We start from the raw sequence: 20,611 nt of genomic DNA on the forward strand, positions 1-20,611 counted from the left end.
GAGGTAGGTACCTAGGTTCCTGAACTTTAGTATGACCCGTGTGAGTGGTTTAGATAACTGAGACCCCTAAAAATTGCCGTTGTATTTCTATTGGCCGCAAACACTAAAAACATTTTAAAAAATGCTTCGGTTCACAACGTCAATTGATAGGCTGAGGAGCTACCTGCGGTGTCACGCGAATTGACACACATTTCGTCATTGTGAAACACTGGAATGGTAGATGGGCTTATGCTTTATTATATACTGTATACAAGATGTGAAACAGCTGAGAGTTTGAAAACGTGAATGTTGCGAATTTGGCGAGTTGCGAGTTGCTATCTGTTTGGAGTACAGTAAGCTGGTATGTATGTATGAGCCTCGGGGCATCAGCAAGTTTCTGTGATGGTGCAGTCCAATGAACACCGTGTTCAACAATGTGCGCATGCTTGTATGCTAATCTTCATCAAGCTTGGATATAAATGACATGATTTCTGAGCGCGCTTGGTATTGATTCGTACCCAGGTATTGTCCATCGGCTGCTAATCGCTTCATTAACCCGCTCAGCCCGCCCTGCAGCGTTGTAGAACACCGAGATTCGGAAGATTTAGGTAGGTATCAGCGGTCTCTCTTCCTTCGGGATCAGCAACGCCATAACTCCATCGCTTTGACATTTACTTCTCAAAGCCTACCTACCAAAGAAAAGTGAAATGCCTACCTAAGTATTTTCCCGCGACATACATAGTTCGACAGTTATTCTTAAACGCGGATTCCCGTCGGACATCCTTATCCGTTAACAGCTAGCAACCGTGCAACAAATTATAAAATTCCATCCCTCATCCATGCAGGTAAGATGACGTACACAATGCAATGACGCACTTGGCTCGTGCTACCAAAGTTGCAGAGATGCCTCTTCACCTCCCATGCATTGCGTCGAACTACAGTACTTTCGCCTTATATGTCCCAAGTTGGATTGGACACTCTAAGATATAAGAGAGTTAGGACGACGTTTCAGCAACGAAAGACCATTGGATTCAGTCCCCTTCATTGACCTGATCTGCCCGCAAAAAGCGCCAGTCGAACTAGCTGATTCTTAGCTGCATCTGCTGTATTTATGACGATTGGTTAGCTTCGAGGAGGGCTGGGGTCGGGAAGATCGTGTACCTAGGTATTCGTCCGGTCATGATCACTAACCCCCACCCCCTATTTACGTATTTACGTGTGTGACTTTTATACTCATGCTTGACCGCTCTTATTTCGACAAGGTCTTATTATTGAGTTTTTTTTCTCTTATTTTTTTCTCCCTCTTCGATGACATAATGCTGCATCGATACGCGGTGTGTTGCTGCTAACCGTTTAGTACCGGTACTTCAACATTTTAAACGATAAAAATATAAAGTGGTAAAACAAATAAATACATAATAATAACACCAGAGTAATATAATAAATATAAAATATATATTATGACGGGACTTTCGGACCCTGCTTGAGGTGTGATGTATTCGTACTCTCTCCGTACGCGCAGGTTATAAATAAATTTGAAGTGTTGATACTACGATACTACCAACACAACCACCGACACCAATACCACCACCTCTCGGACTTTTTTTCGGTAACGCAACTTGGCAGCTAGCGAGTTCGTGACAAGGCGAAGTCATATGAGAACGCGGAGGGCTAGTTTAGTGTGTAGCTGAGAAGAAGGTGGGAGAGGTGGTAGGCGGGAGTGGGTGTGGTTGTCAAGTGGTTAAATGGAAATCGTGTTTCTGTGGGTTGTGGGCTGTGGGCTGTAAATGAAGAATTGAAGATCAAGGTATGCTGGATACTGGGTATGCAGAAGTTGGAAGGAACTGGCTCACACTTCGGCTGGGCGGGGGAAGCAGATTACCATCGTTAACCACTGCATCCATTGTATCCATTGTACCCATTGTACCCTACCTAGTACTTTCCTAGGCCTTCCTTGATTGGCTTCGATTAGGTTAGAGAGGATCCAGAGAAAGTCTAAGCAGTCTAGGTAAGCAGATGCAATTATCAACGTGGACAGAAAACCCACCTGCCATGTCCCCTACTGCCCTATTCCCTACCATCACTAGCCAATGTTGCCCTTTCCTGCCCTTTTTAAATTTTTAGCGTACCCGCTGTATTGATGTACCGATGCAACTTTTATGCTCTTCCTTTCCCTTTTCCCTTTTCCGCCTGACGTTTTTCTTGTTCTGTTTAGCCAGTGCTGCCAGTGGTAATGGTAGATCATGATTATTACTTGCTGCTAATAATTTACTTGTCGACCTGTCATACACTTTCGTAACCCTTCGTACCCTGAGCACCTTACCCTTCCTTTGCAACCTGAAATATATAAAATTAAAAAAAGGGAAGAAATAGGAGGATAGGCAGAGGGAACCCAGATAAATCGTCATCGCCTCCTGCTTACGTACATCGAACGTGTACCTAAAATACTTCGAAAAGCTAAGGGACCGTCAGCTCCAGCCTACAGCCTACGGATGTACCCGAGTCGCGGCTAGTCCGTATCAAACTGCCACCAGGGGCACTGTCTGACGTAGGTAGTGACCCAACCGACCGCTAGCGATGAGCCTTGCAATCGACACAAGACGATGCCACTTACCGGTTTTGAACTGTTTCTAGCCGAAAAAGAATCACCATCCTTATTCCTCACTGTCACCCAACCAACATACGGCAATTCAACACACACCTCCCCACGGTCGTATGCTCGCTCTGTATAGTCCGTATACTCTAATTTCCCTCTACAGCGACGATAAATCCCATAACCCATAGGTATTAAACGAATGCGAATGCCGAGATCACGAGCACGCAGTGAGATTCGTCCCCGACTTTGCCGCATGGGGGCGCCGTGAATGAGGAATGCCATCTCATCACCACTACCCAGGACCGGACGAACCACGTAACCACAACACCGTAACGGCCTCCTATTCCCCTGGCCATGACCCAACTACATTTCAACCATTGAATACCGAGAAACAGAGTAGTCCTCTCCGGACTAGTTTCTCTGACGACATTTTCGATTCCATGCGAAACTTGCCAGGCAACGCGGTAGGGCCGACGAATCCTGATGCACCCTGGCTTACTCTCGGATCTTCAAGTGTAAATCACGTTAATTTGAAGGGTGGTGGCTTAGACGCGATCGGTGTTGGGTTATCCCCATCCGTCGCTAGAGATGTGCAATCGGAAAAGGATGAGCCAAGGAGAGGAACGACAGGAGCTGGCTCGGGTGCAAGGAGAAAGAGTAAAGAAGTTAGCATTGCAGGAGGTTCGCCGGAAGTCATAGATAACAAATTATCTATTAACGAGTACCGGGCACAGCTCGCTAGAGAAATGGAACGTCGAGAGCAAGCCGTTCGAAGCCCTCCGTCGCCTACGCGAAATGCGTCAGAGGCGACGCGCGTATCGCCCATAAAGGAGGAATCCAGTACCACGCCGTCCCCGCCGACTGATTCGGATATTCCGACCACCTCAACAGAATCTAACAGAACAGTCCGCGGCGGTATGACCCCCGGCCTCTCGGCTCGGACACCATCGTACCCCTTCCCACGCATGACCACACCCAACTTTTCCGCGGCATACCTGCAGCATGTTCTTAACCAACAACCTCCGACCGGAGTCGTCAACTCGGTGGGCGCACAGTTTGGTGGGTTCATGACGCAAGACCAAATTAGATCCGATCCGTCAACCCCCGCATCGGCCATGACATTCTTACCTGCCGGCGTGTCTAGCAAACCGTCGAACCTCGACTTCCCTACACCTAGTCTTTATGATTTAACATTAATGCTATCCGCCGAGCCTGGCTTGGAGGCATGGTGGACTAGTGTCGTCCAGATCATGACTGATTATTACAAAGCTGAGAGGGTAACTCTTTCTGTGCCAGCTGACCCAACAGATGTCGAAAATGTGCCTTGGGGACAGAAGGCTACTTATAACGCTTTGGAGGAGGATGATCTGAGCATGGGGTACCTCGCGAAAGGGACCGCCGCCTGTAGTGAAGGTGATCAGTCTCAGCCTGACCCTAGATCGACTTCCGAGGACCCTTATAAGAGTGACAAGCCTACACGACCGGTGATACAGAACCGGCATTCCTTCACCACGTATGAAGATCAAAAGGGAAACCGGGAAGTCAAAACGGAGGGGGCAGTCTCAAACTCTCACCGGCCTGGCTTGACTCAAAGGAGCAAAAGTTATTATCCAGGGACAGACAGATTAGACCCGGCCTCACCCCACCCGGCGTTGAATAGGCAAACACTTGAAGAGCATGACGCCATCGAGGAGCAACAACCTGTTCCCACATGGGAGGCCAAGATGGAGCCGAAGAAGGAAGTGAAGGGCCGTCTCCTTCAGGTATTGCAAGGTCTCGATTTTGAAGCTGACCCGCTCATCGACCATGACGGCATCACTCGCGTTGTCGAGCGAGGGAAAGTGATTGCTTTAACTCGCACCTACCCTTATCTTGACTCAACTTCTGAAGAGAAACAGCAGCAGCCCAAGATCACCAAGCCCGTCCCGATGGAAGACCATAGGAAACAACTGTCAAGCAAATTCATTAGATCCGAGTCCCAAACGAAGCTATCCTCGCTATTAGCCAGCGCGGGCGCACCACGCTCCCTGAGTCGGAATAGGAAATCACTGTCGGTAGATAAGAAAATCCCTAGTTTGTTCTCAGCGTTCGACGACGTTCTACCTCGACCTCCGACTCCGAGGTACGAAGAGTACGAGCAGGCACCCCCGTCTCCGTGGTCCCAATCACCGGCGCCTTCGCCTGCCGTTAGAGCTGATCCCTCAGAGAACCCCTTTTTTACGGATGCTGTAGTTGACGAGGAGTCGTTCAACCCTGGGCCGAGCCCTCACGATTACTCATCGACTCAACCGCCTGAGACTATCGGTGTTGATAACTCTTGGACTGTCCTCCATATACCCCTCAACCATGTCCTCCTATCCAAGCCGCCTCAAAAATTTAAGTTAGATCCCTCTGCGTTGGAACACAAGGCTTCACAACGGAGCCATCCAGAGCCGAGTGTAAGTTCTGCGATGTTACATGACCGTCCATCTACCGAAGAATTAGCCAAGAAGAACAAAAATTTGCCTATTGCAATCTTGTCGATCTTAACCCCCATTATACCATATCCCGCTAATCTGCGCCACTCACTCGAACACCTCGCACCTCACTTAGCGGCTACCTTTTCCCTTTCTCGACACTACTCAAATCTCGAAACAGAAGTTATGGGTATTCATCGGAAAAGACCTTCTACTAGTGGCTTCGGTGCTATTGGCCATGACGGACGACCAGTAGCAGACCCTGCCATGCTCGCTCACTTTAATGCCGCCTCGCCCGAGGACCTGTCTCAACGTTCAGCTACCGGAAGCCTCACCAGCCCCAGCGAATATTCAGGACCATCCCGAAGCATCAATGCCTCTCCTAGTGGGACGCCACTTTGGGAATCTAATTCTTTCGGGTTCGTTGTTGAGAGGCGAACCACCGGCGCTAGCCCTAATCAACCTGGCGGCGACAGCTACTTCAGTTCGGTCCCTAGAGGTGGAAGCATTTCTGCAGAGGCTCAACGCGCTTCTAGGGCTGGCGCCAAAGAAAGTGGGCTTACGATGGCCAAGCAAATAAGACGGTCGGGAAGTCTTCTACATCACCAACAGGATCTCAGTTCACTTATGAAGGATACTGAAGGCTCGGATATCGTTCGAAATAGTGGCGTCTTTGATGAAGCAACCATTAGTCAGATATCAAAACAGAGACCTGCGTCGAAAGACTCCTCAGATATGAATACCGGAATCGAGAACCAGCAGTCCAGGCAAGACGTCGATGATGGCCGGAGACGTTTATCTAATCAGAGCATGCAATCTGGTGGCCACAGACATACCATGTTGCATTCCTACGGTGGTGATTTCTCGTCATCCTTTCAGTCATTACCTCCCAGCACATCCCTTCTCACAAAACCTACGTCACAGTCCACAGCGCCAGTTCGGCCTGGATCTTCGTCTGCACCACAAGTCACTATGCTCCCGCCTTCAGACCGCTTGAAAGGACTTATGCTCGACTTATTACCGGTACACGTATTTGTCGCCTTGCCGGTACACGGGGAAATTGTTTGGGTTAATAGTAGGTACTTGACTTACAGGGGCCAGACTCTTGCAGATTTGGTTGCAGACCCTTGGGGAAGTCTACATCCGGAAGATCGCGAGGAGTATATGCGTGCTTGGGGTCATTCTCTTCGATCCGGTGACCAATTCGCTCAATCCGTACGCCTACGTCGCTTCGACGGTGCATATCGGTGGCATCAGGCGCGAGCGGTAGCTTCGAGGGATAAGCGAGGTGTCATCGTCCAATTCATCGGCTCATATATGGATATTCACGATCAGAAGGTTGCCGAGTTATTGGCTCTCCGACAAGAAGAAATCGAAATATCCGAAGCAAAGCATCGCCTACTTGCGAACTTGATTCCTCAGATAATATTTACTGCGACCGAAAACGATGGGATAACATTTGCAAATGAGCAGTGGCTGTCTTACACCGGCCAGAGCGACGAAGATGCACTAGGTCTTGGTTTTATAGACTTTGTGCATCCTGATGACCTAGCGAAATGTCGAATACCGGTAGAGCGCTTGGCAACGCAGCCTTGCGAGGAGAACGTTGATGCGTCTATACAAGACCCTACATCAACAGGATTTAAATTGCTACTGACGGGCGCGTCGGAAAAACAACCTGGAGCCGTATCTCGAAATAACGGTCCTACCTCAGCACGTGATTTTGTCACGGCAGATCTAGGCGAACTGTTCAGACAGGGTATTCTCAAAGTTGCAACAGATAGCAATGGGCGACTTTCTTATACTACTGAAGTACGACTCAGATCGAAGTCTGGGGAGTATCGGTGGCACTTAATAAGATGCGTGGAGACCGACGACGTTGTTTTTGGTAGCGGTGCAAGCTCCTACTTTGGCTCGGCGACCGATATCAACGATCACAAGCTGCTAGAGGGGAAGCTGAAAGAAGCCATGGAATCAAAGGGCAGATTCTTGAGTAATATGTCACACGAAATCCGCACACCGCTAATTGGGATATCCGGAATGGTGAGCTTTTTACAGGATACAATACTGAACGAAGAACAGAGAGATTACACAAACACAATCCAGACCAGCGCCAACAGTCTTCTCATGATTATAAATGATATTTTAGACTTATCTAAGGTCGATGCCGGTATGATGAAACTCAATTTCGAATGGTTTCACACCCGATCCCTTATCGAGGACGTCAACGAATTGGTTTCGACAATGGCAATTGCTAAGCGGCTCGAGCTTAACTACATCGTGGAGGAAAACGTACCATCTTGGGTTAAAGGTGATAAAGTGCGAATTCGACAAGTACTTCTCAACGTTATTGGCAACGCCATCAAGTTTACCGCCGTAGGGGAGGTCTTCAGTCGGTGTAGAGTTTATGCCTGTGACGCCCTTGAGCTTGGCGAACACCAAATAATGCTGGAGTTTTCGGTCATCGATACCGGGCGAGGTTTCACCAAAGAAGAGGCCGAACTCATATTTAAACCCTTTAGTCAGATCGACGGGAGCAGCACTCGCCAGCATGGTGGCAGTGGGCTAGGTCTCGTGATCTCAAGGCAGCTTGTGGAACTCCATGGAGGGAGAATGGACGGGACTGCTGTTCCTGGCAAGGGATCAACATTTACATTCACTGCTAAATTTGGTCTGCCGAGCTCTGAAGACCATCCGAGTGTCATTAGCACTCCGCCGATGACCGCGTCCATGCGATCTCCGACAGAAGGCAAGCCAATACATGCTATCAAACCGCTTCTGCTGCACAGAACTATGGATTCCGTCTCGACTGCTAGTCCCAGCTCGGAAATGGATGTTGCATCACCGGCGTTAGAGTCGTCTGGTAGTTCAGACCCTTCGCTCCGCTCCATCCGTACCCAGGATACTATACGGTCCTCAGTCTCGTCTATCAATGTCGGCCTATCACATTTCAGTGAAGCCGCAAAGGCCAGTGGGCAAGACATATCCCAGATGAAACTTGAGATGCCTTCTGGAAAGATGTCGCCCCAGATGATGCCAACTCCAGATGGGACCAAATTTCCCACAGAATTAATACAATTCCGACCACCGATGTATTCGATCCTCATCATCTGCCCTCAGAATTATAGCAGAGAGGCCACGACGAAACATATCGAAATGACATTGCCGAAAGATGTTCCCCACCAGATTACAGCGATGGCAAGCGTGTCGGAAGCTGAAGAGGTGATCGGAGGACACGAATCCGTAACATTCACTCATATCGTCCTTAACCTCCCATCGGCTGAAGAGATCGTAGGAGTTGTTGATATGATAATCGCAGGCTCTGGCGGTAAGACGTCAGTACTTGTCCTGACAGACTCTGTACAGAGGCAAGCGGTTCTTAGACTGGCGTCGGATGCCGAACACCAACAGCTTCTGGCGGAAAAACGAATCATGTTCGTTTACAAGCCGGTGAAGCCGTCCCGATTTGCAGTGATTTTCGACCCCGGGAGAGAACGTGACCTCAGCGTCGACTTAAACCGTTCCAGCGCCGCACAAATGGTCGAAAACCAGAAACAAAGCTACCTAGATGTAGAAAAGCGGATCGGAAACAAGGGGTACAAGGTTCTCCTTGTCGAGGACAACCCGGTCAACCAGAAAGTGTTGGTTAGGTATCTGAGGAAGGTGGGCATTGAGGCAGAGATCGCTGCAGACGGCGTGGAGTGCACCGAGAAGGTCTTCGCGCACCCCCCTTATTATTATTCCTTAATACTGGTAAGTCAATGACCCGGTGCTATCATTTGTTATGATAATAAGCTGACTTGGTTGTGATAGTGCGATCTTCACATGCCTCGCAAGGATGGTTATCAAGCTTGCCGAGAAATTCGACAATGGGAGGAGCAGGCTAACCTACGCAAGTTGCCTATAATCGCCCTGTCGGCAAATGTTATGTCGGACGTCCAAGAGAAGTGCACTGCGGCAGGTTTCAACGATTACGTTACGAAACCGGTCGACTTCGTTGACCTCAGCACGGCGATGTCTAAGTTCTTCTGATCAGCCCGATGACACGGCGGCCAATTAGTAGCAAATGGGTGCTTTTTAAGACATGATAAGTGCATCTGTACGGCGTTCCCGGGAGATAGAGCTTTTTAAAAAAGGACAGCGTTGTATACCACGAATGCATCGTCGGGCGGTCGAGGATGGAGATTATTTTAAAAAATCATTTGTATTTTCTGTTGAATTGGCGCATGTACCACTATGATAGGTAGGGCAAAGGCCAAAGACGCCAGGGTTGACAATCGGGGGGGTTCTTTTTTATTTTTTTATTGCGGGATTGGCGATGCTTTACTACTTTACTAGGAGGAATTTGTACAAAAAGCAGGCCGGCAATCAATCGACGGCGGCCCATATATCCCTCCGCTAGCATTCATGATGACTTCACGGCTCATAATGGGATGTTCGATAGAGAAATTTCGTTGGAGGAAAAGCGAACCAGGGTAGTTCTTTTTTTTCTCTCCATTACTTAGAAATGACTTCAAGGAATGGCTGGATAAGGGGGCTTTTTCTGTTTCCAGCCACGAAGGTCCTTGATGAAGATGTTCATATTCCCATAAAGGGGTCGGAGACTTGAATATGTTCTTTTGTTTTGCCTTTGCTTTCTTGCTAGTAGGCAGGTAAGGTTTCTGATGAGAGCGATATCACTTGGTTTTCACCGTGGGCTTAGGTAATTTTATGATACCTTTTTGCAAGTTTATATGTCCTTTTGTAATTACAGGTGGTGCTACAATACCAGAATACAGTAATGTTGGCATTTTTATTAACATTGGATGTCCGTTCAGTCAACCCGTAACTCCGATGTCAAAGTATGCCCTCCCGATCCTGTTATGTATCTTTTCCACACTCAAGTAGATCATGGGTTGGTGGGTATCATTAGGTAGGTATTAAATTCCAATCCCTTAGTCTTCCTCAATGAGAATGCCCTTCGGTTCTTCCGCCGGCGCATCTCCCGCCGCGGGAGCTTCGGCATCGGTCGTCTTCTCCGTCTCCGCCTCATCCGCCTTGTCCCTCTTCACATCGACCCGAGCCTTCACTCCCTTCGTCGTCGGCGCGGCAGCAGCAGTAGTAGCACCGGGTGCCCCGCCACCACCATTCTTATTCCCTCCTCCTCCTCCTCCTCCTCCTCCCCCATTCTTCCCCTTCCCCGCCTTCCTCGCCTTAGCCTTCTCCCGCTTCTCGCGGTTCTTCCGCGTCTTCTCGTCGTCCCTCCTCTCGCGCTCCTCGCGCGCGCGCTCGAACGCGGCCCGCTCGCGCTCGTCCGCGACCTCCTCGTCCATGCGCCGCAGCCGCTCGTACTCGCGCCGCCGGCTCGCCTTGTACACGTGGAACTCGCCGGAACCGGCGCCCGCGCTCGAACCCTGCACGTTCGTCACGATCTCGGGGGGAGGCGGGAGGGCGCGCTTCTTGGAGGAGAGCGCGGAGGAGGAAGAGGGGTCTGGCACTCGGATCTCTTGGTCCGGTTTGGAGAAGAGGACTTCTACTTCGCGCGCTTGCGCGGAGAGGGGCGTGAGGGCGCGCTTTTTGGTTGGGCGCTTGGAGCGCGGGTCTGCGGATGTTGGGATGCTTTCGGGGCCTTCGCCGGACATTTTGTTGTTGCGAGATGGGGTGGACGGGTGCGGTGGGATGTGGGATGGGATGGGCTGATTTCCGGAGGGATGAGGCTACGGCCGAGGCTGCGGGAGGCTGCGGGACACTTGGAGGCGGATCTATTTCCTTGGCTGGTTGCCTGGGCTGTATGCACGTAGGGTCGTTATTGGCGGCTTATCCACGTCTGGATGACAGCTGAGCTAAGCTGTGGAGCTTGACGCCAACCCCCTTTTTTCCCGTTTACCTACCCGTGTAGGTGGTAGCGAGGTAATAGTGAGTCGTTTTCTGCGTCGATAGTCGGGACGTTGGGATGAGAGGCTCTCGCGATTCGAAGTACGTGGTCGTATGTTGATGGCGTGACACGATGGCCTTTTTTGTAATGGCGAGAGGTAGTGGTTCGAAAAGAGATGATCTTGGATGCTTCTAGAAGCATGCGACGGAGTCTGATTGCGCGAAGGAACAGGTGCGTCAATCCCTTATTGACTCTAAGACGTGGTGAGAAGATTGTGCGACTAGTTCTTGATGCAAGGCTGCAAATTAGGAGAGTTGAAATGTTTTACGATGACGAAGGTGATGAGGCTGTCAGAGAAAATAAAAGTGGATCTGAGAAAAGAACGGGATTGGAACGCCACATCTCACCGGATGTACATTCTGTATTGTATTACGGTACAAAGGTACAGCAGTAAGGAATAAGAAGCTTAGAAGACCCCGGGTTGTCCCTGCAGCGTTGCGCTAAAAGGCAGATCCAAGCGTAGCCCAACGCTGGAGCCGAAATCGGTTGGAGGGGGTCGGCCAGATGGCAAGCGTGTTTGGGGCCAATCAGGTGCTCGCATTTACAGAAGACTGAGCGTTTTAGGCTTTCTTAACGCATGGCTAGCAGGGAAACCCCGACAATTCGGCACAGCAGAAGGAGCACATGGAATATGGTTGGCAGGAGTGAAACAAAAAGCCCAACATAGTTGCAGCGTTAAAACCCCTACTTCCAAGAATCACCATTTTCTAAAATCGTCACATCCAATACATTTCAATATTCTCCAATACTTTCCAATACATATATCATCCAGATCATCTGAAAGTCGCTTGTACAACACAACGCCTGCAACGTGTTGCGGTACTCTATATCACTTTATACCTCACCTGGCCACTGCCCTCGCTGCCTTGATCAGCCTGATAGTCCGTAAAGAGATATATAATCTAAATACTTTAAATCCCGAGAGTGTCCATCTATTCATGATTTGGAATCACCCGTCTTAGTCACACAGAGCAGGCCAAAGCTCTGTTTTACCCCGACCAATCTTCTGACGTTCTCGACCGAGTGACTTGCTCAGCTTGCCACACCTACTTTGATAACTCCTAGAACATTTTCGGTGTCTTTTTAGTTGAATCGACAAGCTCCTCAACCTCGAAACTCGATCTCACCCGAACTTCGTTAGCACATAACCTCGTTCTCCAGGATATCGCGTCATCGTTGGCGCATTGCAGGGAAAGATCTCGAATATCTAATTTAGTTCGAACCATGGGTCGTCCGAGATTGATTATACTGATCAGACACGCCCAGTCTGAGGGCAATAGTACGTCGTCACCTAACCTCTAATCCCCAACCCCACCGAAGATTCAAGTTCAGCAGCTTACAAATACGAACAACAGAGAATCGCGAGATTCACCAGTCCATTCCTGACCACCGAGTCAAGTTGACTCAGGAAGGATGGCAGCAGGCTCGTGATGCCGGTCGCCGGCTACGAGCCATGCTCCGTCCAGAAGACACCCTCCAGTTCTATACATCGCCCTACCGACGAACAAGAGAGACGACCGAAGGGATTCTAGAAACCCTGACATCCGACGACCCCGACCCTTCACCTTTCAAACGCAGGAACATGAAGGTATATGAGGAGCCGCGGTTGCGAGAACAAGATTTTGGAAACTTCCAACCATGCAGTGCTGAGATGGAACGCATGTGGCAAGAGCGCGCTGACTACGGACATTTCTTCTATCGTATTCCAAACGGTGAGAGCGCCGCCGACGCTTACGACCGTGTATCGGGCTTCAACGAGAGTCTGTGGCGCCAGTTCGGGGAGGACGACTTCCCCAGTGTCTGCGTCCTAGGTACGTAACAAGAACACAAGTCTTCGTCCCATTCATTGCCCTTACCAAGTAAAACACACTCTAACATCCGATTAGTAACCCATGGTCTCATGTCTCGAGTCTTCCTGATGAAGTGGTACCACTTCTCCGTCGAGTACTTTGAGGACCTGCGCAATGTCAACCACTGCGAATTTCTCATCATGAAGAAACAGCAGGACAGCGGCAGATACGACCTCGAGAATAAGCTTAGGACGTGGTCTGAGCTACGCCGTGAGAGAGAAGCCCTAAAGGCAAAAGAAGACAAGGAACTAACTGATACCGGAAAGAAGAAGGAACTAAGCAAGATAGAGAGGCAGAACAGCACTCCGATTGCACCACGTCGATGGGGCGGCTGCCCTCACGGTTGTGACCATGGGAAGGATTTCAAGATAAGACGTGATCTAGCCGAGCTACGCCAGCATGACGAAGACAACGCTACGAATGGTGTTGCCCATGCTGTTCCTGAGACGAATGGAACTATAGCCAGTCGCCGTACTCCAGCCAAGAGAGTTCAAGGACCTAACAATTCCGACGACGACTCTGATGATCCTCGTGGCAGAGTCGCACCCCACATCGACGTAACTAAGGCCCAGGAAGAAGTTGTCTCCTCGCCAGATGGAACACCTTCATATATCACGATCGAAGATCGGCTTCGAAACGCGCTCAAGACTCCACAGAAGTCGACGTTTTTACATACTGGGCGCGACTTCGGCGGCACGTTATCGGGGCACGCTAGTGAGGAGGAATTCTCAGAAAACGATGCCCGCGAACGCCTTGCTGCTAAAGTCGCGCGAGTTAGAAATGGTGAAAGGTCATTGCTTAATGGTAGAGATCCGTCGGCTACACGACACGCGCATGCCAATAAGCTTGGTGATGCGCCGAACAACTCCGACCAAGGATCTGACGGAGGTGACGAAGCCGAAGATATCGACAAGGCAGAACGCGAGGATAAAAGTATTAGAGGTAGTGTCTATTGAGGCGGAATGTGGTTGGTTTCAATGTATGTTACCTCTTTCTGGCCTATTGGAGATACCCTTTACGACTTGCGCATATGAATAGACTGGAAAATACGAGACCTTTGTATGATGCTCTTGTGCCAATAGCTAAGAGTGCACATTTTCAAGAACGTACTGCACTTTCAGACGCTGGTTTTCTATTCACAAAGCTTCTGGTGGTCAACTAGAATCCTTTGGCCCTCGTGACGCCCAACCTGAGATCATTCTACAAACGGTTATCTATCGTTACTATTCACTTCACTTCTCCCAACGTCTTATCCCTCTTACTTTTCCCTGTCTTTCCTAGCTCATGCTTCATCATAGACCAGGTCTCTTGCTAACAGGAGACATTTCTCTCCTTGAATCTACTCCGATACAGGATACCGCTGCAGACCAGAGAATCGTTCGGCTCAATTCCTCCTACGACAAGCTATTATTTGGCGGTGGAACAGCTTCTAGAACATCGAGAACATGATGAGCCCGAAGCGGTATCACCCCAAGATATATTTGCCTCCTGGCTGTGGGCGAATATGGAGCTGTCCGTTGAAGCTAGAACTGCTTGGAACCGCAGTCGGATCCACGATGTCAGGGCGTATACGAGAAACAAGACAACCAATCTCTTACCCATTCCCCAACTTAAGGAAACTTCATTACATCTCCGAGGAGATCCGGGCGGACAAAAACCTACTCATCGTTAAATACGCGGAATACGAAAAGGGTTATGCAATCCCCTGAGCCGAGCGGGCGCGGCAGTGTATGCTCCGGACAGGGAGGAACGAATACAGTTAGACGTCTTCGGGAAAGATATCGCCTTCCACCAGGACCATCTGGGCTCGTATCCGCACCGCGGGTCTGCTGAGCGGCGAGGTATGGGTCGATGGCCTTGAGGAGAGGTCTGGCGATGAGTTTACGGGTGTTAGGCTTGTGGCGAGGCTGCTTGTGAATGGTACGACGGGCTTTCTGGCTGGGGTTGAGAAGAGGAAGAGGAGAGTCTATAGGTTGAGTATTGTTTCTTGAGACATATCAGTGCGTATACACGATGGTGAACACGAAGGGTTCGGGTCTAATCTATTGATGATAGACTAGGCTAATAAACCTTTATATGTGATGACTTGATTAATCGAAAGTTGGGTCTGTGGGAAACCAAGCTACGTAGAATATAGTCTACAACGTGACCCTAAGAAACCCGCGGCTGTAGGATCCACATCCCTCTCCTTCTCTCATAACCATCCCTATTCATTGAGTCGCCCTTGTAATTTTTGGTCTATCTAGCTCTGTCATCCGTTCGTTAGCATGCCATTCCACTTCGGATGTGGTGCCTATCGTTTACGCAGGCAGAGAATAAGTTGGTCCCACTGTATCTGCTATCCAGGACCGAGCCGCCAGAGCTTCGAATCATGTATGTGCTCCCGAGATGACGACCGCACACGACTCATAGGCCATCATAAAATGGCTCATGTTCTCCCTGCTCCCGTCGTACACGCAATACCCAATCTCTTGGCGCATACGTACGTATATATCCCTTTTTCTCCTGGAGATAGTTCGCATCTGATCCCTTGATGCCTTCAGGCCATTGTAATAACCTTTCGCCATGGGAGCTTCGTGTTGGACTGTAAGTTGCTTTCTACTACAACCATGGAACTTCTTTTCGTAGTTTTCCCCCGGAAGGTAACTTATCTATTAGCCTTCTGGTCACTCATCTCTACTGGAGGGCACCCCGTTGGGATACCGCAATAACCCGACTTTAGGACCTTTTCCGACCCTTTCTTTCGTGCTTGAATAGTAAGCTGCTAATTACGCATGCTCTTGAAAAAGGAACTCTGAAATACTGAAACTTTTATAGTTTTATTTTTTAGAATCTTCATAAGTCGTCGTAGTTTCTAACGCCAACTCCATTAACCTTCTTATCCCATCCGCCAACCGGTGGGGGAGGCTCAATCTCATCCAGTGGTCAGGGTCTACTTTTGACAGCAAGTACAACCCCTTCAGATCTATCACCCGTGATAACTGCACGTATGTAGTTATGAAATCCGAATTCAAAGTCGGGGAACGCCTATTGGTTAGGCTTAGGTATGCCTGGGACGAGGTCATACCTTGTGATTTGAAATCTGTGATGGCGAAGGTCGCTGTTAAGTTAAAACCGAAGCGATCGAAAGGCCTTCCGTCTAGCCTCCCATCTCCATACCTTCGTTTGGTATCCTCGTAGCGTAATCATCTTGGCGTATCGGTTAGCCTTCCCGAGCTTGCCGTTGCCTCCAGGACGCACGGTGTGATGTGATTTACCGAGTGAGGAATGTCACTGAAGGCTCCTAGCGGCGATCTCGTCGCTTATATTGGGTGCCTCTGACATTGTCGGATATCCATTCTCTTGGATAACCAAGTACCTCTCCGATTCACGCGAGAACACGGTGTCAGGTTTCCTGGGCGTCATTCTGCTGCGGATTTTGTTGGTAAAAAGAAAAAAAGAAAAACCTTGAGGTCAAATACGTATCGACTTAATTAATGTATATATAACTTCAGCACATCATTGCTAACTCGATCCCAAGGCTCGTCACTTTTTTCACCACCTCGTGACGGAAGGTCAGTTCTCTTCGGCTAAGCATCCATTATAAAGGTGGGAAATGTATGGCCGTCATACTGCGGCGGCTTCCCCCCCAAGGCGTTGCACGACTTTGTCATTCGAGGTATGGTATTGGAATGTGGGTGGTGTGTCCACGTGTAGATGTGGAGTTGTGGGCGGAGGAATACTCTGGGACGGCGTCGTTCTTATCAACTTCGCTGCCGAGCAGATTCCACCGCGCTCGCTTGCTCGCGAGTCTCTTGAGCATGTTGATCACTGGTCAGGCCAGGATCGTATCGACAGGAGTCCCCAAAGGAAATGGTTGTTGATGTTGTTGATATTGATATTATTGTTTTTGTGATTTAGATTAATTCGTTTTCTGATGCTGTCTCTCTTTACGTTGTCGAGCAATGGAGTTCTTGTACTGTTGGTGGTCATAACGCCAGACGTATTAGAAAAAACTTATTAAATCCACATTGTCGTTGTGGTATTGATCCATTGCTTTTTCGTTAGGACGAGTGGAAGCATCACGTCGAATTCGATACGGAATGTGGTAAACTATGCGGATGATGGCCATCCGCACGTCTCTAAACTCAGCTCGAGTTTTTCATAACAGTCCACAGAACTGTTTCTTGTTAGGAACAAACAGACGGGTTGTATGGAATGATAGATAAAAATTCCTCGGTAAAACCCATCCCTGTTGGCCCAGAGCACAGCTAGCCTTTAAAGCTGCTGGGTTTGTTTTGTTATTCAATCTGATCTTTAGACGAATACTGCCAGGCGAGCGTAGGAAAGTGTTCCGGTTGATTTTCTCCAGGTGCTTGTGTATGCCGACTAACGCGACGAAAATTACTGCGATAACATACGGTAGTGTTGCGTAATGGCGGCTAAGGGAAACTGGGCGTGATACCCAACACCGTTCACCCATGAATTTCCCTCTCCTTATACCCAAGGAGCCTGTAACTCTTTCTTACCGTCGACGTCAACCTCTAGAAGTCTAACCAGAAACTTTGCAGCGGCCCTAAGCATCATCCCATTATGCTCAGGTTCTGGCTCGCATCTTCCGCTTAGAAGGACAGCGGTTACTTATATCTTCTGAGATATGGTGTTAAACGGGAGCAGGTGTTCTGAGGGAGAGTTCCTCTTTTCAACCTTTTCATTATCTTCTTCATCCTAGTATTTGGAGAAGGCACCATCTCATTACGTTGTAGATCGGGGCAGAATAAATATATATGTGTGTGTATGTTAGAAATGTATGGGTTGGGCAGCTAGGTAGCTATGTAACCCTTGGGTCAATGCCGATGGGCAAGACATTGTAATAAGAACTTCTAATATTGGACTGCGGTCAATATAATAGCTCTATTACGAACAAACTTGGCTGTGGTTACTGTTGTTCCTTTTCTCTCACCATGTGGTCATGGTTGCGGTCGATTGCTGAAAAGGGGCGAGAGTTCCCTTCTTATTCTCATCCTCCTCGGGTACAACCCGAGCTAAGCGTATTTTTCGTATCAACTGCTGCTCTTTCCGTTTATAGCCTACGATATGGACAGTAGGTGTCTCCCTTAGAATTTGTTAACCTCCTGTACCCCATCGCACAGACGTCGAGGTCGTGCTTGACAATTAGTCGCCAGCTTTTTCGTGAATGGGAAAAGGGCAGGCCTATATATTATCCCATTTAATTGACGAGTAAATAGGTAAGTGAATCCACTCCCTCCACCCGTCTCTTATATATATCCCACCATCAACGAGGACGGGGCACCGCAGGCGGCTGCAAAGGCTTTGCTGATGGTAGCCTTGCCGCCGCCTAGGGTTTGATACGGCAAATCACTCCACGGACCTAGGTCGTCCAAGCCGTCTGATGATCTTTATCCTCATCACCTGCAAATGTTGACCGGGTCGAAAGAGCTATTCAGGAGGCTGTACATGCGATTGGAGTGGGGAAGTCCGGGCTCGGGCCGACCAGGTGATACTCGAAGTGCCCCGTGCGGTGGTGGCTCAGGTGACGGCGCACCAGACTTCTCTGACGTGCGATCACTAATCCTCTTCTCGTCTGGCGAGGCGCGGAATTCATATAATTCCAAGTCCGCGACCACATCATCTCTCCGTCCTTCCACTCCCGGCCAATGGTCCAGGTGGTAATCGATCTCTATGCGCCCGGTCCTGAAGTGGCCGCGGTGGACTGCTTGGTACAGCGCGTCGTAGTCGAAAGTGTCGTCGGCGATGTACGTCCCAGGATGTCGGATATCTCCTCGCCCGGGAACGGTGGTGATGTTATTGGTAATGGCCCATCTCACCCACTGTCGTGGAAGGGGAATTTGAGCGGTGAGATACTTGTAGACGGAATGCAACTGTCCGTTAGGGTGGAAGAAGCGAGGGTCGAGAGGGGGCACTATTGGCCTAACTTGGGTAGGTTCCGCGACAGGCTGATTTAGGCGATTGAGTTGAATGAGGTGTTCGGGGTGGTCGAGATGTTCTAGATTCCCTTGAGATATATGTACTATGAGAGCCGGCTCTTCAGGCATAGGCTCGTCGGGACCTGTAACGGCTCGGCTCAAGAAGCCGTCGATTGTACGGCGACCATAGCGAGCCATCCTTCGAAATATTCCTCCGTTAGCTACGGGAACTACCGGTCGGTCATTATGAGGCCTCGTGGCTGGATGGTGGACACCTGGAGCTTCTGATACAGATCCAGTAGGGCCCACGGTGTGAGGTGCTGCTTGGATGTGGCGAACCGCAGTGGGCTGTTCACGAGTTCTCTGTCTTCTGGCTTGAACAAACTTATCCTTATTCTCTTCAAGCCAGTTTTCGAGAGCCTGGTGGCTCGGCATCGCCTCGACGCCATATCTACTAATCCATTTTGTTAGTATATATTTTGATGTGTACATGTTTTCTTCGTTCTTCGTCTTTCGAAATAGCTTGTGCGTTGATGAATTTAGAAGGGGTGAAGAGGGAGGAGAATAAGACATGTTAAAAATGATGACTTACTCTACATGTTCAAATAGAGAATTGGTGGCTATTATGGTGGCCACATCATTGCTGCTTCGGCTTTTGGCTGAAATTTGTCGAGCCGGGTTGGCTTCTGGCACGGTGAAGAAAACTATAGGCAGTGGGTGCTGCGACTTGGCAGGCCTCTTCTTCAACGTGGAGAGCCTGACCTGATTACGTCGGCGCATAACCGTCTTGGGAGGCGGAGACTGCAACAAGAGAAATTAATATTTCCTTAGATATTCGAGGCTCCAAGTAAGCCCAGGAATGATGGCTCCCATGAGCTGATAAGGGAAGCCCTGGACGACACAGAAAGCAGGAGAGGAAAATAAAAAGGGGGATGCATACAAGAGGGCGGAATGGATCTATTCTCTTGAATGGATCATCACGCTTCTGACGTTTAGAGGGAGGTTCTTCCGCAGCATGCTCTGCTTCCGTTAGCAGCTGCTCTTGTGCTTCTCTATCTGTAGCCTCAAGTTCGGCCTTACGCTTTCTAGTAAGGACAGGCATGATGAGAACAGGTGCTAGATGCAAGCGAATAGAAGAATGAAAGGGGCGTAAAAATGATGAAATGATGGATGTGAAGGTAGAAGTAAAAGCAGAGACTTCTTAGAGGTACCGAGTATGGTTGTTGCGATACGCAAAGTATTTGTTGTTCTTGCTGTTATTGAGTTGCACAAAGGTTTTCGGTGTATGTAGAAGGAAGAGAATAAAAAGGAGGATGAGTGTATGGAAGATATAATTTTTAAATATTAGCTGCTAGGAGAGAGCGAAAGTATGAGCAATATAGATTATCTTCTACGGTAATCATGGTTGCGTCAAACTGATACATAGAGTAGTCAGTGAGTGTATCATGATGCATGTCTCTACGGCTTTCCCTAATCATTCCTACTGTGGATACGATTATATAGGATGAAAGTGACGAGGTCGTGTTTGCATTTTCGACTACGTTATTATGCCTCACTCATTATTTAATCTATGTTACCTTTCGAAATACTATATTTATCAAGAGTTAGAGGTTACATACCAGAATTATACTCAGGGGTAGAGATCTCAAACACTTAGATGCGATGCTGGTGAGCTTATATACCCGCTAACAAGGCAGAATCCAGCTTCGAAAGAGTAAGACGTGTTATACATATTAGAATTGCTTCAAGAAACCAGATAATAGATCTACTTTGCTCTTTCTCCGTGATGAGGTTTGTTATATGGATCTGAGTCATGAGATATCGCCTATATTCATAATGACATGTTAGAGCTTATGAGGTTCTTAGAAACACGTATCTTGGGATACTTA

General features: G+C 48.9%; 4 protein-coding genes across 4 annotated transcripts; 2 read left to right on the top strand and 2 right to left on the bottom strand.

The window, feature by feature from the left end:
• Positions 1-2,619: 2,619 nt before the first annotated feature.
• F4807DRAFT_63410 (uncharacterized protein) lies at positions 2,620-9,521 on the top strand. The gene is made up of 2 exons (XM_048003295.1): positions 2,620-8,784; positions 8,845-9,521. The coding sequence occupies exons 1-2, from the start codon at positions 2,851-2,853 to the stop codon at positions 9,061-9,063; spliced, it is 6,153 nt and encodes a 2,050-aa protein (XP_047854906.1). The 5' UTR covers positions 2,620-2,850; the 3' UTR covers positions 9,064-9,521.
• A 243-nt stretch (positions 9,522-9,764) lies between these two features.
• F4807DRAFT_423213 (uncharacterized protein) lies at positions 9,765-11,349 on the bottom strand. The gene has a single exon (XM_047997755.1). The coding sequence runs from the start codon at positions 10,650-10,652 to the stop codon at positions 9,966-9,968; it is 687 nt and encodes a 228-aa protein (XP_047854907.1). The 5' UTR covers positions 10,653-11,349; the 3' UTR covers positions 9,765-9,965.
• A 689-nt stretch (positions 11,350-12,038) lies between these two features.
• On the top strand, positions 12,039-13,996 carry F4807DRAFT_63466 (phosphoglycerate mutase-like protein). Its single transcript, XM_048003296.1, has 3 exons — positions 12,039-12,224; positions 12,301-12,756; positions 12,832-13,996. The coding sequence occupies exons 1-3, from the start codon at positions 12,170-12,172 to the stop codon at positions 13,749-13,751; spliced, it is 1,431 nt and encodes a 476-aa protein (XP_047854908.1). The 5' UTR covers positions 12,039-12,169; the 3' UTR covers positions 13,752-13,996.
• Positions 13,997-18,203: 4,207 nt separating this feature from the next.
• F4807DRAFT_459764 (uncharacterized protein) lies at positions 18,204-19,824 on the bottom strand (the record flags this gene model as incomplete). Its single annotated transcript, XM_048001413.1, has 3 exons — positions 18,204-19,176; positions 19,315-19,523; positions 19,663-19,824. 3 exons carry the CDS (start codon positions 19,822-19,824, stop codon positions 18,204-18,206), a joined length of 1,344 nt encoding a protein of 447 aa, XP_047854909.1.
• Positions 19,825-20,611: the final 787 nt, after the last annotated feature.

The sequence above is a fragment of the Annulohypoxylon truncatum genome, assembly GCF_022578515.1.
Source record: "Annulohypoxylon truncatum strain CBS 140777 unplaced genomic scaffold F4807scaffold_13, whole genome shotgun sequence".
NCBI lineage: Eukaryota > Fungi > Ascomycota > Sordariomycetes > Xylariales > Hypoxylaceae > Annulohypoxylon > Annulohypoxylon truncatum.

Coding starts and splice junctions, on each gene's coding strand:
- F4807DRAFT_63410 (XM_048003295.1), top strand. CDS start 2,851: ATGCCATCTCATCACCACTACCCAGGACCGGACGAACCACGTAACCAC. Junction 8,785..8,844: donor ATTATTATTCCTTAATACTG/GTAAGTCAATGA, acceptor TGGTTGTGATAG/TGCGATCTTCACATGCCTCG.
- F4807DRAFT_423213 (XM_047997755.1), bottom strand. CDS start 10,652: ATGTCCGGCGAAGGCCCCGAAAGCATCCCAACATCCGCAGACCCGCGC.
- F4807DRAFT_63466 (XM_048003296.1), top strand. CDS start 12,170: ATGGGTCGTCCGAGATTGATTATACTGATCAGACACGCCCAGTCTGAG. Junction 12,225..12,300: donor CGCCCAGTCTGAGGGCAATA/GTACGTCGTCAC, acceptor TACGAACAACAG/AGAATCGCGAGATTCACCAG. Junction 12,757..12,831: donor CCCCAGTGTCTGCGTCCTAG/GTACGTAACAAG, acceptor ACATCCGATTAG/TAACCCATGGTCTCATGTCT.